This window comes from Sarcophilus harrisii, chromosome 1, assembly GCF_902635505.1.
Source record: "Sarcophilus harrisii chromosome 1, mSarHar1.11, whole genome shotgun sequence".
Taxonomy (NCBI): Eukaryota; Metazoa; Chordata; class Mammalia; order Dasyuromorphia; family Dasyuridae; genus Sarcophilus; species Sarcophilus harrisii.
This window is the reverse complement of record NC_045426.1, coordinates 447,889,174-447,907,934: the sequence shown is the minus strand read 5'-3', so window position 1 is coordinate 447,907,934 and position 18,761 is coordinate 447,889,174. Positions and strand designations below refer to the sequence as shown.

Here is an 18,761-nt window from a genome sequence, read left to right as displayed (position 1 = left end):
ACAATCTTCTGCATTTTCCTTGGTACTCATGGATAAAATTGAACATAAGGAAATGAGATATTCACAAATTTTGAGTTATACTCAAATCATTCCTTAAAATATCAGTCACATTAGAATAAATTGCATGTTCAAAACAAAGTGTTACAGGAGAACAGACAGTAAAAGTAGCATTAGTTGGTTTCAGATTAAATAATATACCAAGCATGGGTTTGCCTAGGGGACTCATCTTCTTAGGTTCAAAGTTCATGTTCAACATTAATCCCAAGCATCAACACGGTTCTCCCTGTTCTTTATTCTTTATTCCTTTTTTTTCAGGATCTCTAATGAGACACTTTATGCTATTATAGCTATGGACAGTGTATGAAATGACGTTTGTATTATTTAGTATATGTATGTAGAATGTGAGAAATGTAATTTTTTTTCAAGATTTTAAAATTTCACTTCATGGTTGTCAAATTTCCTTAACATTTTTTTCCTTCATTTTATATTTTCATTCAATTTATAATCCATATATTTTGGGCATTTTCTGACTATTTTAGAACAGATTTACAATCTCTTGTTAGGCTCCAAAATAAAATAGAGCAGTAGTAATAGCCTTTTTTTCAATCATAAAATATGAATAAAAATGCAAAAATAATTCGTAACTGAAATGATAGAGCAAAAAGTCTCAATATTTAAAAGAAAAGGTATTTTGTTTTGAGGTTGTGGTCTTTTTTAGTATGACATTTACAATAATAACTTAATGTTTTAGGATTTTCAAAGCAAATTACATGTATTATCTCATTTTATCCTTACAATGACCCTCAAAGACATGGGTTATTATTAATCTTTGTAGATGAGGAAAATGAATCCTATGTAGTTAAGTGACTTGCCTAAGATCACATACCTGTAAGTATCTAAGTTGGGAGTCATACCCAGTCTTTGTGACAACAAATCCAGTATTCTTTCTACTCTGTTGGGCTGTATCCTATGTGCTACCATAGTAACTATTGGTGTTTTTAACCTTATAAGTATATTTCTCAATAAACAAAGATTTAATGTACAATGAAATATTTTGAAAGGGGGATTATATATAAAATCATCTCTGTCACATAATAGGCACTTAATAAATGTTTACTGTGACTGACACATTGTTTTTTTTTTTTTTTTTTAAATAATGAACTTTGAGAAAACACTGACATTTATTCATTGTAAGGGACCCTAGTCCCTTAGAGGATCTTTACCCACCACTGAGATAAACACATAAAAATATGAAATAGGATCCAATTTAATGCCAAATACACGGAATACCTAGACCATAGGTGCTATGGTACCTCAGAATGGAAGAAAATAACTAAGAAAATGTCATAGGCAAAAATAGGAAAAAATTGAATAAAAGAGAAAAAATGCTAAATGCAAACCAATGGCCACATATTTCAAGAAAATCACATAAGTTTGAACATTGTCTTGAAATTTGTTGTGATGAAATGTGACCCATAATCTTTTAATGGATTAAATGCAAATAATTCCATAATAAGCAAAAAACAATTTTCCCTGGAAAGATAACATTGGTGAGTGAATTTCTGTATAGTGGCATTAGAAATTTTTCTTGAAAAAGAAGAGATGATTGCTGAATGTTGCCAAAAAAATTTAGTTTACCCCTTGAAAGAAAGAAAAAAGATTGAATTAAAGATTTTCAATGTAATCTACTTTGTTGGTAGAAATCCTATTATCTATATATCATCAGCAGCATCTAAAGTAATATATAATACATGGAAAGTATAGTAGATATTGTGGTAGATAAGAAGTTGCAACAATAAGATATTTTAGAACTTGTGTGTTAGCATTTCCTCAGAGTTCATAAAAAGAGAAAGTGGGAGAGAGAAGAAGGAAGGAAGGAAGGAAGGAAGGAAGGAAAGAAGGAAGAAAGTGTAATGCCAGAGAAACTGAGACAATAGAGAGTTTTTAATACTTTATTTGAGTCTCTGAGAGGGAGAGATTTTTCTGGGGGGTGGGCAGATCAGAATCTATTTGTCCCCCCAGGGCTGAATTGGATATCTCAAAGAATTCAGCATCAAATGTGAGATTGCAATGATTTTTATATGGCTTTAGAGATCAGGGGAGATAAAAGCAAGGGGTGAAGTCCAAACACTGGGAGTACTGGAATTTCCAGAAAGGGACGATCAATTCAGTTCTGACAGATTGGGGGTAGGACCATAAATTCTTGATAACTTAGGAGGACTTAGGAGCCAGGATGTCTGAACTTTCCCTTATCTGAAATTAAACATTTACAATTTATAACCCTAGAGTAGCCAGCTCTAAGTTACATCAGTCCTAATAGTCAGGAAGGTGGGGAAGGGTTGCAACCAGGGATATTGAGGCAGAACAATTAAGGGAAACAGAGGCAGGGTAATTTAGGGAAATTGAGGCAGAACAATAAAAGGAAACTATAGCAGGAAGGAAGGAAGGAAGGAAGGAAGGAAGAGAGGAGTAGATAAATTCACTTTATTTTGATTCAATTCCAAAAAACATTTAGAAATCTCAGTGCTGTTATTTGTATCCTGCTCTTTGTAACTTTGGTGCTTTCTTAGCAAAGACACTAGTGTGATTTGCCATTTCCTTCTCCAGCTAATTTTACAGATGAGGAAACTAAGGTAGAGGATCAGTATGAGTCTGGATTTGAATTCAGATCCTTCTGATTCTAGGCATTTTATATACTGTGCCATCTAGCTGCCCACAGAAATCTCAACAGTAGCACATAATGGAAAGAACAAAATGATGCACTGCATATTCTAGTAATACCCCCAGGCCTATGTTATGTTAATAAGAAAATCATCTGACTTTAAAAAAAAAAAAGCCTTTGACATTCATTTTGGAAGAGATCTGAGAGTTTGCTTTCAGAAGTAGTGCTAGAGAAACTGAGTTAATGGGAGATAGGATAAACAAACTACAGTTAAAGGTGTATCTTTCCAAGAGTGCTCTCAGCTAGGTGACTGAAACCATCCTACTCTTAAAAAGAAAAGGAAAGAAAGAACAATATTTAAGAGAACACACTACTTGAGCTACAGCTATTGTTTGTCCCAACATTTTGACAAGGAGCTGTATGAAGAAATAAAGGCTTTAGAGAAAAAGAAAAACAAAGCAGTATGGTGCAGTAAAAGGACCCTGGAATGGAAGCCAAAGGGCCCAGATTCTCCTCTTTCTACCACTAATGAGCAGTTTCTTCACCTCAAAAAAAAGGGGGGGTTTGATTGGATATTCTTTGGAGTCTTATTCTATGTACTGTGGAGATTCATGAAAGCTTGGTTGGTACCACATTTATGTAACATGGACAGATTTAAATCAGATCTATGTGACAGGGGAAAAGAGTAAAATGTTCACATTCCTTAATGCTATTTTTTTCTCATTTATGAACATTTTTATTAGATGTTATTCTATATTATTTAGATGAAATTCTGAAATTTCATCTTAATTTATACAGAAGTCAGATCTTTAGGATCATGTTACAAAACACCCAATAAGTTGAAATTTTAAGTTTTCATTTGGAATTCTCAATAATATACTTTTTCCCTTTGGAAGCTTAGTCTCTTTTCCTCTCCTTTCCTCTTTTTGCCTCTCCTCTCCTTTCCCTCTTCTCTCTCTCTCTTCTTTCCCCCTGCTTTCTCTCTCTCTCTCTCTCTCTCTCTCTCTCTCTTCCTTTCTTAACCCTTGTTTCTTTCCCCCCTCCCCTATTCTGCTTCTCATTTGACTTTTCAAAAATCATTCAAAAGAACACTCTAGGGACACCAAGGAAAGGGCACTGTCACATTCACAATTTTGAACCTGAGCCATTCTATGCAGTTGAAGAAAGGAAACAATATAACAAAGACCTAGAGATCTGAGAAACTTTGTAATAGTGTTATTTTTCACACTATAAAAAGGGTTCTTCTGTGAATTATGTTTTACAAAAAGGCCTTATTCTGTTGATGAAGAAAGACACTTTAATCACCTGCTCATTGTTAAGGGGCAAAAATCTTCTTGTATTTGTAGTTAACCTTTAATTATAGTAAACATATAAATTTAGTGTATCTTTTAAGTGTGCCTGTAATTAAATGTTTAAAAGCTTTTCTATCCTAGAGAGGGAGAACAAAGCTATATATTTATGCATCTAAATAAAAATAGATAAAGAGTTAGCTATTTATATGGTTGGCTATTACAAGGAGCCAGCTAGAGTGGAAGATGCTTATATTACATATTGTATTTATTGCTTGTATTTTTCCTTTCTTGTTGCAACTCGATGCTACCTTTGGCCATTGGTAGCAGATCCTTTAGGATTTTTGTCTTAGTGGATCTAAAAAAAACCTGGGTTGTCTGAAGGATAAAAGTTCTAGAGTTCTAAAGAATAAATGGTTGACCTGCATATTTTCATATTAACTTTTTTTCATGGCAGAACTTTAAAAAAGAAAAGAATATTATTTCAGTTTATACCTCCCCAAGGTCAAAACCTGCAGTATAGTCACTACCGGAACTGGTCATATGTAAAAAAATAAACAAATGTGATATTAAATGCCTTAAAAATGACCAGCTCCTAAAAAATTAATTTCTTTTTAGTAGCTGCTAATTGGAAATGATACTCTCCAAGAATACATTTTCTGAAAAGCTAATTTGAAATCATTTTTAAAGTTAATAATTCTAACCCTAATTAAATATTTTGGTTGTATTTTATTTATATTGTGAAAGTTGATGATGATAATTTGATATTCTGCACTGAAGCAAAAAACATTGATTACACTAGTAGCTTCTAAATCTGGTCATTTTCTCTCCAAACATGTGCCAAAAATAGACTTTTGACCATTTAAAAACAGAAATATCTGCTGGTTTTTGTTTTGTTGTTGTTGTTTGGGGGATGGGTAGGAGTTGTAATGTATATGAGGTAAAATGAATACTCTGGATGTGTTTTTAAAGATCAGTTGAAAGATAGATTTAGAGCTTTCAAAACTTTTTCTTTATAAGAGCTACATTAGAATTATGATTAAGGAAATGAAAATATTACATAGTTTTAAAGGATTTACTTTGTCTTCCTCTGGTCTGAATTGCTATTTCTTGCAAAACAAAGGGATTGTAAGTGATAATGTTCATATTTTTGAAACTCCAGATTTTCAAAGTTTTCTTTGAACTTACAATTATGATGTCACAGTAAGAAAAAAAATTTTTGTCAAAATTGGCCTTGAACCTGGCAACATAATATCATAGTACTTAGGATGCTAAGATACAGCTGTGCAAAACTTGAATTTTTTTTAATTGTTTGGAGTCATTTCCATCTTCCAACAGATGAATGAGAGGTTATTTAATACATTGGCATTAATTGACTGACTTATTGAACACCTTATTTCAATTAGTTATATATGTATGTATATATATATATATATATATATGTATGTATGTATGTATGTATATGTATATGCATGGTATATGTGTATGTATTCCTAAGAAAAGAATCAATCAATGCCAAAAAAAAATGACTAGTGTACTTCCTTTCTTTTTCCTTGGAAAAAAATGTTCACTCCATAATTCACCCAAGAGATATGTACATATAAATGCATATATATGTATATGGTTGAGATAAATATAATTTTCAAAGTGGAAACATAAGATGACTGAAACCTTTTTTATTACATTCATAGTCTAAAAGGATTTGGCTTATTTATTATGAATGAAATTATCATAACAAATTTAATTTCATTTATAATAAAATGTATGAGGAAAACATTACTGTAGACACTTGGTTATTAAAATTAAAATCATAAGTTTTACAAACTCCCGAATATGGCAGTGTCCTGGAGGGAATAACACTGGGAAATTATTTATTGGAAATGAAATTTAAAAGAACAAACAAAGCTTAAATTGAAAAATGAAAAGCTAAAGCAAAACAGTATAAGGATTTAGGAACAAAAAACATGAAACAAAATGAATATACCTTTGATTATTCTTTGAAGATACTCTGAATCAGGGAGTAAATGATATTACAGGGACATTTAATTATACAATTTTAGAGCTAAAGGAAATGTAAAACCATCTTATCCAATCTTCTCATTTTACAACTGAGAAAAGTGATAAAAGAAGTTTTAGTAAGAAATTCAGCTACAACATTCCAACAACATTCATTAAATATAAGATGACTTCTAAGCTTGTTTTCATGTTAAACAGGAAGTACTTTTCTTTTTTCTATTAGAACCAATATATCTACTGAAATCAATGACCCTACAGAACTAGAAAGGACCATAGAGATAATTGGGACTTGTAGTAAGAAAAAAATGGATTTAAGTTCTATTTTTGCAATTTATGATCACTGTAATCTTGAGTAAATAGCAATCTTCTACTTTGTTTCCTAATCAGTAAAATGGGAAGAATATATTATGTCAAAAAATTGTAGTGAGGCAAGGGCTTTGTAAAAGTGAGAAAGTTCTCTATAAATATGAAATTACATTATTTTCTAATCTAGTTTTCTTATTTTACAGGTAAGGAAACTGAGTCACAAGAAGTGACTAAGGTTAGATAATAACAGATCTGAAACTAGAGATTTATCTCCTGACATTGTCAAATGTTTTTCGCACACCAACCTGCCTCCTACAAAAAAGTAACTCAATTTAGACATTTCTTTTCTTGAAGGCAGAAATTTTGTTTAATTTACCTGCTTTGAAAATTAAGACTAAGAAACATTAGCTTCATTAAATAAGTCTAACTACTGTTGTTTGGGGTTTTTTTAAATAGATATTGCATTTTATAATTAGGAGACAGAGAGAAGAGAGTTCACAATTCATTATTTGGTTTGGAAGATATGGGAGTTTAGATCAAAGATTTCAATCTGACTGTCCTTTATCTTAAGTAATTTATTGTTTCTTTTGAATTCTGATTAGTTAACCACTTTTTCAAAAAGAAAAGTTCAAAGGCAGTTTAAATCTTTTAGAAACTCCTTTCCGAAGGAGATGATAAGCTACCAGAGGAAATTATTCTCTAGATTACAAATATAGTAACCAAAGCAATATCATCCTGAGGGTCAGGAACTTAAACAGGGATATCAACATAAAACACTGACATGCCTTACAAACGTATCCCCAGCTAGAAGGTCCCTGCCTCTGATGTAAATAAGTAGTTTTACATGCTACTCAAATTTTATAATTTTTCCCTTACCTCCACAGAAGGGTCATTGTTTCAGTTAAATTGGAATCTCCAAATTTTGAGTGGAAATGCTTTGAATGGTCTAGCACTAATGATATCATACAAAAAGGAATAGATCAAAATTTGAACAAATTAGTGACCTTGTTGATGTGATTACTTCCTCACACAGTACAGATCAGAAACCATTTACATGTTGTTTTGTTCAAATCAATCCACCAAGCATTCATTAAGTGCCTGTTACATGTCAGGTACTGTGCTTTTTATAGATAGTTCTTAGATTTGAATTGACCATAAGCTAATTCACTTTCTGCTCACAGACATAGTGCCTAGAACATAGTAGGCACTTAAATTCTTGATGATTGACCAACTCACCTCTTTTAACAGTCATATTTCATTGAGAAATATTCTTTTTTATGTAATCATATTATTTTTATTTCTATAAAGACAATTATGTTAAATAGTTTTCCTTATATTAAATCATCCCTGCATTCCTCTCATAAATTTCTTTTGATTGCAACATATAACATTTGGAACATACTGTTGTAATCTTTTTTTATTATTAAAGCTTTTTATTTTCAAAACATATGAATGGATAATTTTTCAACTTTGCAAAACTTTGTGTTCCAATTTTCCCTAACCTGCCCCCAACCCCTCCCCTAGATGGCAAATAATCTATGTTAAACACAATAAAACATGCTAAATCCAATATATGCATACATATTTATACAATTATCTTATTGCACAAGAAAAATCAGATCAAAAAGGAAAAAAAGTAAGAAAAAATAAAATGCAAGCAAACAACAACAAAAAAAAAGTGAAAATGCTGTATTGTGATCCATACTCAGTTTCTGCATGCAAGAGATGGCTCTCTTAAGCATGAGATCATTGGAACTGGCCTGAATCATCTCATTGTTGAAGAGAGCTACAGCCATCAGAATTGATTATCCTATAATCTTGTTGTTGCCATGTAGAATGATCTCCTACTTCTACTCATTTCACCTAGGATCAGTTCATGTAAGTCTCTCTAGGTCTTGCTGAAATCACCCTGCTGATTGTTTCTTATAGAACAATAATATTCCATTACATTCATATACTATAATTTATTCAGTCATACTCCAACTGATGGGCATCCATTCAGTTTCCAGTTTCTTGCCACTACAAAAAGGGCTGCCACAAACATTTTTGTACAAATGGGTCCTTTTCCCTCCTTTAAGATTTCTTTGGGATATAAGTCCAGTAAAAACACTGCTGGAACAAAGAGTATGCACAGTTTGATAGCCTTTTGGGAATAATTCCAAGTTTCTCTGCAGAATGGATGGATTAGTTCACCACCAACAATGTATTAGTGTCCCAGTTTTCGCACATCCCCTCCAACATTCATCATTTTTTCCTGTCATCTTAGTCAATCTGAGAGATGTGTAGTGTTACCTCAGAGTTGTCTTAATTTGCATTTCTCTGATTAATAGTGATTTAGAGCACTTTTTCATATGACTAAAAATGGTTTCAATTTTTTCATCTGAAAATTGTCTGTTCATATCCTTTGACCATTTATCAATTGGAAAATGGCTTGAATTCTTATAAATTTGAGTCAATTCTTCATATATGATATTACAAATGAGGCTTTTATCAGAATCTTTGATGGTAAAAATGTTTTCCCACTGTATTGCTTCCCTTCTAATCTTATCTGCATTAGTTTTATCTGTACAAAATCTTTTTAACGTAATATAATAACAATTATCTATTTTGTGTTCAATAAAGAACTCCAATTCTTCTTTGGCCAAAAATGCCTTCCTTTTCCACAGATCTGAGAAGTAAACTGTCTACTTTTTTTCTAATTTGCTTATAATATCACTCTTTATGTCTAAATCATGAACCCATTTCAACCTTCTCTTGGTATACAAGGAGAAATATTCTTTATTAGTAATGTACTACAGCTAATTTATGTCCAGTCTCTTCATCATCCTTTGAGTGACCTACAATTTTGATTTCTCAGAAATTGTGGTATTGTGTGATTTGCAGTTATAGAACATCTGCAGAAAAATCCTAATGGTGCAAAGATGGGATTGTATTTCAGGGAGTGATTCAATGTCACTGAAGGAATTACAGAATTTTCCAAATTCAATCAAGACTGCTGCAATCATCTTATATAGTTCTAATATCAATTTATTGCCCATCTATTGTATCTAAGATAGACATAGAGATGGACAAGCTCTATGTGTTGTCCATCCAATTGGACAGCCTGGTTTAGAGAAGACTCCAAAATGACGTGATTTTATTTTTCAGGGAGGGAAATATAATCCAAAAATAAGTAGGTGATTATCTCTTTGTACTTCTCCCCCACTAGATTCCATTTGGCCAACTCTATTCAGTTCTTGGTACCACACTGGAAGAAGTACACAACTAAACTGGATGATGCTTTTGAGAAAGCAGCCAGAATGGTGTTTTGTACATATTTATGATGGAGATGAAAATGGAGGTGTTAATCTTGAAGAGAAAGCATAGGGATCATAGGTTCAAAGGATTATAGATCTAGAATTAAAAAGTATTTCAGGAAGCATCTAATTCAACCCTCTCTTTTTTTTTATACATGAGGAAACTGAGGCCCAAGGATGTTAAATGATTTGCCTCAGTTCATTTTGAGTAAAAAGCAGCAAAAGTAATATTTGAACTGAGGTCCTTTGATTATGGAGCCAATGCTCATTCCAATCTGACCTTCTATACTCTATTGAAAACATAATTTGAAGTATTTGAAGGGATGTCAAATAAAAAGCACCTTTATAGGAAAGGTCTAGGATCAGTTGGTGAAAGTTTTTAAGAAAAAGATTAATGTAAGAAAAAAGAAAAGGGTAGGTAGGTGAGGCCTGCAGTCAGGAAGACTCTACTTTGTGATTTCAAATCTAGGCCAGAGGCTTACTAGGTTTGTGATTCCAGGTTTACCTTAACCATATTTACCTGAATTTCCTAGTGATCTGGAGAAGAAATAGAAAACCAATCCAGTATCTTTGCCAGAAAAAACCCAAAGGAGGTCACAAAAAGTTGCGTATTTCTGAAAAACAATATAACAACAAGGAAAAGAAAAAAAAATCTAATAATTAGAACTACTCAAAATTAGAATGGGCTGCCTCCAGAGGTAGTGAATTCCTTACCTTTGGAAGTCTTTAATATAAGCCTGGATGGTCACATGTGAAGAATGTGGTTGAGGGAATTCTTTATCACTGAGGTTCCTTCCAGTTCTGAAATTCAGTAATTCTGAGTTATTTTCTAAGAATTAATCTGATTCAGCAGCCTTATCAGTAGCCTAGGGATTGCTACAATGGATACAATATCATCAGCAACTGAGCAACTGGAGGAATTTACCATCTGTAGAAAATGTCATTATCATTTGACCATCATATTGGATATTCTCCGTTAAAAATGATAAATGTATCCTGGTTTTGTCTTATTTGATCGTAATCATCAGAAGCTTTTCTTGAGTGCTATTTATGTTAATACATTGTACATGATCTGCATAGGAGCCATATGATTGAATAGGAGATCTTCTGCCCTACCAAAACTTTTATATTTTAATTTTTATAGTCAACAAATAAGCACAGAAAAAAACTTGCATTTTCAATCAATCTTGTAAGTATAAAATCTGAAATAGGACCATTTGCAAAATTGCCTATTCTTTCTATTATTTGCATTTAGTGTACCCCTAACATTTTTTTCTCAGAAATATTGTATAGAAATGAGAAATTAAACCTATCTATATTTACTGATATCTTCAGCATTTGGCTTTTTGACTATATTTGTACTGATAACAAGTGATTTTTCCCATTTGGTATCTTCCTCTATTTCTTGTCTTGAGAATTGACCCCTTCATCCCTTCAAATCTGCACCAGCACTAGAACACATAGTGTCTTTTTGTAATTAATCTTATCCGTCAAGTCTATGATCTTCTGTTTCCTTTAATGACATATCTAATTCCATGTGCAGCACATGTGGTCTTCTGATATGAAAATCTCAATGTTGTCATGAAAACTGTTTTTCTCCATTGTTTTTTGCTATTTTATGAGGTCCTGCTTCCCATTATCCCTTTAACCTCTATAGCATTTTACATAAAAATTCATTTTCTAAATCCGTGTTACCAAAAGTTCCCATAGCTCCCTTTTTAGCAAAATTGAAGGCTTTTCAATGTGGTCTCTTCAATGTCATTTTTGTTTTACATTGGTTAAATTTCTAAATAATCCACATTAATGTCTTTTTTAAACCATTTTTCTGTTTCAAGGACACCAACCAGATTGTTGAATTTGAGATGAAAAAAACCTAAGTTCAAATTCCATACCTACCTATTAATAATTCTATGCCATTAGCTCAGACTTTTAATTTTAAAATTAAAATAATAGACCTTATTTAACTATTTATCTATAATATTTATGTATTTATTTATTTATCTATAAAATGAGAGGATTGGGTAGGTAACTTCCAAGATGTTTTACATCTAAATCTGTTATTCTGACTTATTAAATTTTGATTTGATTTCTTTGCTCTAATATCAGAAATGAAAATCAGTTTAATCAATGATATTTTAATTCTTCCAAATAGTTAATTCCCTGACCATGGAAGTACTGTCACATCTGCCTTTAATAATATGGCTTTTAGCAAAGTAAATTATAATCAACTATCGTTTACATATGAGCTGTTTTCCCTGCTTTAAATTTTGTTCTTAGTCCTTTTGAGGAGCCTCATATAAGAGGCTGAAGATACTGAAGACAGTTTAAGCAACATAAGTCTCAGACTTGTACTTATAAAAAGAATCTATGTGGAAAATGTGGTATTCAAAAACAATAAATATGGTCCATGATTACTGGGAGTCAATGAAATGGCGTTGAGCCCTGCTGACCATTCACTATTGCTGTTATAAATGCCCACATGAATCACAGAATGATCCATGCAACTATAGTGTATCTATCTATTTAAAGGGGATGGGCCACAGAATCATAAGATTTTACTGTGATTTGCTGTTAGTGCAATTCTCTAAATGTTTCTGTTCTTTAAAGGTAGATTTTTTATTATTTATAGCTTTGAATTTAAAACAACATATATACATAGATTCATCACCATCATCAAAACATATCTAGTGAGCACCTAATATTAACAAGATACTTCCTGGCACTGTGGGAAAAGCAGAGGACTTTAAAATACAGTAACATAAACTCTGTCCTGAACTCTGAAGAGATAAAGCTGAGAAAATACAACATTTCAACATGCATTTCTTAGTATTATTCTATTACCTCAAAGTTGATGAGATGAGGGTGGGAGGTAGAAGCATATTTTGGACATGGTGACTATTGATAAGTTGTTTTATTTATTTAATCCAAATGGATGGATTAAAGTATCTGTGTTACTGTAAAGTTTTATGTAAATATGTTTTTCAATAACTGAATTATTTTAAAGTTTTTCAGCAATTGGACTATTTGCCCTCATAGAAATTGCTGTATAATAACTATATTGAATCATCTTTTAAATTAAAGTCTCTTTCTATAAAATGAGTAATCATCTTACTTGATTGCTTTTTATAAACCTGGATAGTATTTAAGTATGTTAAAAACAAAGTATGCCTAAATTTGAACTCATAGATATTAAATACAATAAAGTTCACATTTACAAAATATTTTTGAGCCTATCAAATCCATTGAATTGGAAAATTCTAAATCTCTTAAACTTGAATTATTTTCTATTTGAGAAGATATGATCTCAAGACTATTAAAGAAATCTATCCAATAGCAGGTGCTGCACTATAGGAGTAGGGAAGCCTGACTCTTGTTGGAATTGATATATACCTCAAAGGAAGACTTTAATTATAAAAGCCTCCATACATCTAAAAATTGGAGCTTTTCTTTATAGTATGGCTTAAGCTGCAGGCTTTGTAAAAGCATAGGGTTTTAAAGAAAAAAAAAATGCACCAGGGAAAGTGTTTGAAACATCAGGGCAAACTGCTAAGAGATTGTAGGGAAAAAACAAACTAAGAAGATGCTGGTTACTGCAGGTCATAGTAACATATCCAAGAACAAACATCATAAAGGATAAGTACTTAGAGAAAAAGATTTCTAAAAGATAAAACTTTTAAGCTATATATAAAATCCATTACTGTCACATCACTACCTTCCTCAGGTGTTCATTGGCTTCTCAGTAATTACTGAGTAAGACGCAAACTCAATACTTGGCATTCAAGACCCTAAAGGATTTAGCCCCAAACAATATTTTGTCATCTTCCAATGTGTACTTTCATCTACTCTTTATTATAACCAAATTGAATTATATGCTACACCTGTACTATGTTTCTTATTTCCATGTTCTTTTTTAGGATATTCTCTCTGATTGGAACACTAGTTCTTTCTAGCTCTTTCTATTTTCCATATATTTCAAATATATTTGTAATATATATGTATGTATTTATATATATTCTATATATTTATTTATATCTAGGTTTCCATCTTCCTTTTTGAAAGTACTACCATCTTCATAGTCATGCAAGTTGATCATCTTTGTGTCATTCTTGACTCTTTCATGTTTCAAATCTAATCTTGCAAAATCAATTTTCACACCATAGTATCTCTCATGACAGTTTTTACTCAATTATTATTCTGGTCTCTTTTCACCTGATCCAGATTTCTTCCTTCTCTCATCCATTTTAACTAAGTGCAAAAATAATTATTCTAAGATATAGGTCTGACAGGTTCACTCCCTTCCCCCACCCCCAAATATTTATTAATTTTTTTCTAGGATAAAATACCAACTAAACCTGACATTTTAAAAATTCTTCAGTATCTAGCTTCAAACTGTCTTTCTAAATGTATTGCACATTACTTTCTTCTGCATATTGTCTATTGCTATCTCCATATCCTTATGTGCTCATATGAAGTGATTCCATGCCCAGTATGTATTCTATCCCTTTCATTTCTCTTTGAATTCTAATTTTCCTTTAGGATTCTGCTCAGGTATCACTTCTCCCTTGAAGCATTTAATTATTCTTTCTAGTAATCAAAATCTTCCATTCTCAGACTTTCTTAAAGCACTTTGAGCTCCTTTGCTCCCCCATTACTCTTTATCTTACATTATCCCCTGTATTTTTGCTATATCCCTTAGTTGAACAATAAGCTTCTTGAATACAGGATTTCTTTTTTGCCTTTTCATTTCCAGCATTTCAGATAATGCCTTGAGTTATGAGATGGTTAGATGTTTAGAGTTATTAGATGTTTAATATATTTAGTGAATTGAATAGTAAGTTGAAATATCAAAACAACATTTTCTTTGGAGGAGATTTGATCTGTGAAAGAAATTAATTGTAAGTTTCTGTCTTTTCTCTGAGTTTATATGGCACTTGGTGTCTCTATTATTACACTTTCCAATTTCACTTTGTATTATAGTCATTTTTGAGTATGTATTATCTTGTCTGGTAGACTGTAAGCTCCGAGTAGACAAGGGCCATGTCTTACTCTTCTCTGCACTCTTTGCAATACCTGACCCACAGTAGGTACTCCATAAATTATCCAGTTTATTAAAAAAAAAAAACTTTTTCCACTCACAATCTCTTTTCACCCAGGAAATTTTTATGTGACCTGGTATATAGATATATAAAACAGGTATACAAATCAAATATTTACTGATAATAAATTATAATTTTGTGATCCCCACATTCGCTAGGAGATCTCATATGGGATTGCAACTCGTAGTTTAAGAAGCTGGAAGTTATCTAATAAGAGCACTATGGCAAAATAATATTATTTAGCATAAATGCATAGTAAACATTAAAATATACGCTATTGGATGATGCCAAACATAGCAGTGTGCCATAGAATAAGTATTTGCTAGCCATGGTCCATGTAGAGTTCTGTATAGTATCTTTTTTAAAGGCATATAATGTAATATTCTTCTCTAAAACATTAAGTTCTCTGGGAGCAGGTTTCCTGGGGGACTTCTGGGAGCAGCCTTAGTTTAAGTTCAATGTAATCACCCCAAATGCAGCCAGGAATTAAAGTCTAAATCCTTTATTTTCTCCTTCAAAGTCTTGTCTCTTTTCCTGGGGCCCAGTTAGCTTCCATAGACACCTATTTTTCTCTCCTTGGTTCCAAGAGCTTAAGCTGCCTTCTCTGGCTTGTTGAATATCGGGGACTGAATCCTGGCTGAGGCTCTGAGAGCTTCTAGTGGGCTTCTGTGTCTGGCCCTGAGAGCTTCTTGCTTATATGCTTTACACTGAGCATATGTCAATCATTATATCACTAGGAAACCATTATTTGTTGTAGGATTAAATCAATCCTAAACTAGATTTAACCACTGTCTCCTCAATTTCACTTAGTACCTTGTTTCAAATTCTGGCCCATAACATTTCCTTGTAGGATCAGATCAATCATACTGAAATGTGCTAAATTAAATAATTATTGTCTCTATCAGTTCCACTCTTAGCACCTTGTAAGAATCCTAACAATATAAAATAAGGCATAATAAAAGAATATTTTACTTGGAGTTAGGGGATATGTGTTTACAACCCATATCTGATATTTACTAACTGCAAAGGGGAAAACATAGGACAGTAGAAACCATACAGAATTGGAATTCCAGCTCTGAAGTTTATAGCCTTTTATAATCTTAGCTCAGACATTTAATTTCTATGTTCCCCGATTTTCTCATCTGCAAATTAGAGATAATATAATACTTATTCTACTTATCCTTGCAGGTCTATTGTCAGGAAAGGACTTAATTAACCTTAGAGCATTCTACAAAAATATTACGATTATTATTGCTTGGGAAATAGACAATAAAGGTTTTTTGTGGGTTTTTTTTACAGTTATGCCAATAGAAATACACTTTGAGATGGATTATTACTTCAATTGAATATTCTACGACTCATTCTTTGAAGGATATTGGTTCTTCATTCTCATCCAGTTCAAAATGGCAGAGAAGGCTCCCCCTGGCTTGAATCGAAAGACTTCAAGATCTACTCTTTCCCTTCCACCAGAACCTGTAGAGATCATCAGAAGCAAAAATTGTTCCCGGAGAGTTAAAATAAATGTAGGGGGCCTAAACCATGAAGTGCTATGGAGGACTTTGGATAGACTTCCAAGAACGCGATTAGGGAAGCTCCGAGACTGCAATACTCATGAAACCCTGCTGGAAGTGTGTGATGACTATAATTTGAATGAGAATGAATATTTCTTTGATCGGCATCCTGGAGCTTTTACATCCATTTTAAATTTCTACAGGACAGGGAAACTTCACATGATGGAAGAAATGTGTGCCCTCTCTTTTGGTCAAGAGCTTGATTATTGGGGGATTGATGAAATATACTTAGAATCTTGTTGCCAAGCAAGATACCATCAAAAGAAAGAACAAATGAATGAAGAATTGAGACGAGAGGCAGAGACTATGAGAGAAAGAGAGGGAGAAGAGTTTGATAATACCTGTTGTCCTGAGAAACGGAAGAAACTCTGGGACCTGCTAGAGAAACCTAATTCATCGGTGGCTGCAAAGGTATGAAAAATATATTGTCTTATTCTGTGTGGTTAGAATCTGTGCTATTCATGTATTTCTGAAAGTTGGTTATCTTTAGCTATAAGATGTTTTGTTTGCTTGTTTACAGGGAAGAGCATAGGTATGGCATTAATCATTATGAAGACAACCCCAAATGTATCTCAACTGGAATTATTTTCCATATTACAGCAACTTTTTAAAAATTGAACTTATTATAAAGTAAGATCTAAATGTTGCAGTAGTTGATTAATGTGATTCCTCCCTCAAAGCAGAAAAGCATCAAATGCTGTAACAGCTATACCTCACTTTACAAAAGATGTGTTCTTGAAAACTTCTACATAAGAGGATTTTTTTTTATTAGTACAAATAAAAAAAAATCAACTAATCTTGTTTAATTGTACTATTTAAATCTACTGGGTTGCTATTTAAATCTACTACTGTTTTTTTTTTAAGAATTGTTATATAAAAAATACCTTTTCTCCCTTTTTGGTCAGTTTGTCTGGGTTTCTATAATTTGGAAGAACATTGTCCTATTGGGTGATGGTCCACCCTCCTCAGCTCTGGATCTATAGTGGCAAAAACTGAGGAGATAGACTATGACTATCAAATAAGACTCATAACTTGTGACCAGTGTCAGGGCCTATCCAAGGGGAAGGCTACATTTAGGAACAAGATGAAGGAAAGAGAGAAGAAGCAAGGTCATTTTGTTTGGTCGGTGGGGAGTAGGGAAAAATGCCAGTAGAGCACAGGTGTTATATGGGCCTCTGTATTACTGGGTCAGGACCCATCCAAAGAAAATTAGGAATAATTTTATTTCTTATACCCCCAGTTCCTCAGCCCCTTAAAATCCAAGACATCCAAAGCTGTAGACTTTTTTTTTCCTAAGGAAGAGACATTGCTTTGTTGACATGAAATTTGTTCCATATTTCATTGGAACATTGTGAAATAAAATGTTTCCCATATTATTCATATGACTAAATAATTACATTTCTGATCATAGAATCATAGCTGAAATGGTGATCAGAGGTTATCTAGTCCAATTCCCTCTTACAATAGATGAGGAAGCAGAAGTCTAGTAACATGAAGTACTTCCTTAAGATCACATAGCTGGTAAGTATTAGGGATGGTATTAAAATCTAGTTCCTCTTACTTCAGAGATACACTTTCTCCAAATACCATACTTATAATGGATTTTATGATAGGAATACAACTAATCAGTTAATAGAAATATTACTCTACATGGACTGTTTCACATCAAACCTGAATTTTTATTGCATATCATTTTAAATTTTATTGCAATTTTAACTTTTAAAAATGATTCATAAGTTTAATTGATGTGAAATTTGTGCATTAGTCCAGTATTTCATTTCTTATAGTTTGAGTGTCAAATTTAATAAGTTATATAAATTTTCATTCCCATTAAAAACCATAATATGAAATGTGTGTATCGATATTATGAGTAGTAAAAACAAAGAATCAATATTTTTCATTTATATATGAAATGAAAATGGAGTATGGAGTAGGAAAAATGGACTATGGAATAGAAACTATGGAATGAGAAAATGGTTTGGACTTTTTTCCCCAAGCCCTTCTTTCCTGAAAGCAATACTATTTATAAAGGTAATTTACTTTTTATTAGAATTGTTTTTTTGGTTTGGGAACTAAGTATTCTCCATGACAATATGAATCTCATAAAACTAAATAACCAGAAGCATGCACCTGTTCCTAAACTCAATTACATTATTGAGTATCCCTGTGGTTTAGTCTCCTTAGAATAGTGATTCCAAGGGTTTGTAAGTTTTATATCGATCAAGATCTATCAGTAATAAGAGAAAAGGCATCTCTAACACATGCATACTCAGAAAACATGTATTAGAAGCTCTGGCAAATTGTTGACTGACCACAAGACACTGCAAGCTGTAGTTCTTCTCAACTTGAGAAGAGAGGAAACTAAGGAGGGATTTGTCCTTTCACTGGAGGGCAGAAGTGTTTCAAAGGTTGTTACACATTATTCCCTACATATAAATACAGGATAACTGAAAGCTTCCCACTAAGTTGCCTGTGGTTCTGGGTAATTTGTTTTCTCCCTTAAAATAAGAATAGTCAAGATTACA

The 18,761-nt window shown here is 32.4% G+C and overlaps 1 protein-coding gene across 3 annotated transcripts in view; it reads left to right on the top strand.

Annotated features, from left to right (window-relative positions):
- The window catches only part of KCNB2 (potassium voltage-gated channel subfamily B member 2), a 455,357-nt gene that overhangs the window by 18,929 nt on the left and 417,667 nt on the right, over positions 1–18,761 (top strand). For all 3 annotated transcript variants that reach the window (XM_031946266.1, XM_003759705.3, XM_031946267.1), the window contains one exon: positions 15,965–16,647. In XM_031946266.1, coding sequence (XP_031802126.1) covers positions 16,069–16,647 — 579 coding nt within the window. In that variant the 5' untranslated portion in view covers positions 15,965–16,068. The remainder of the gene's footprint in view (positions 1–15,964; positions 16,648–18,761) is intronic.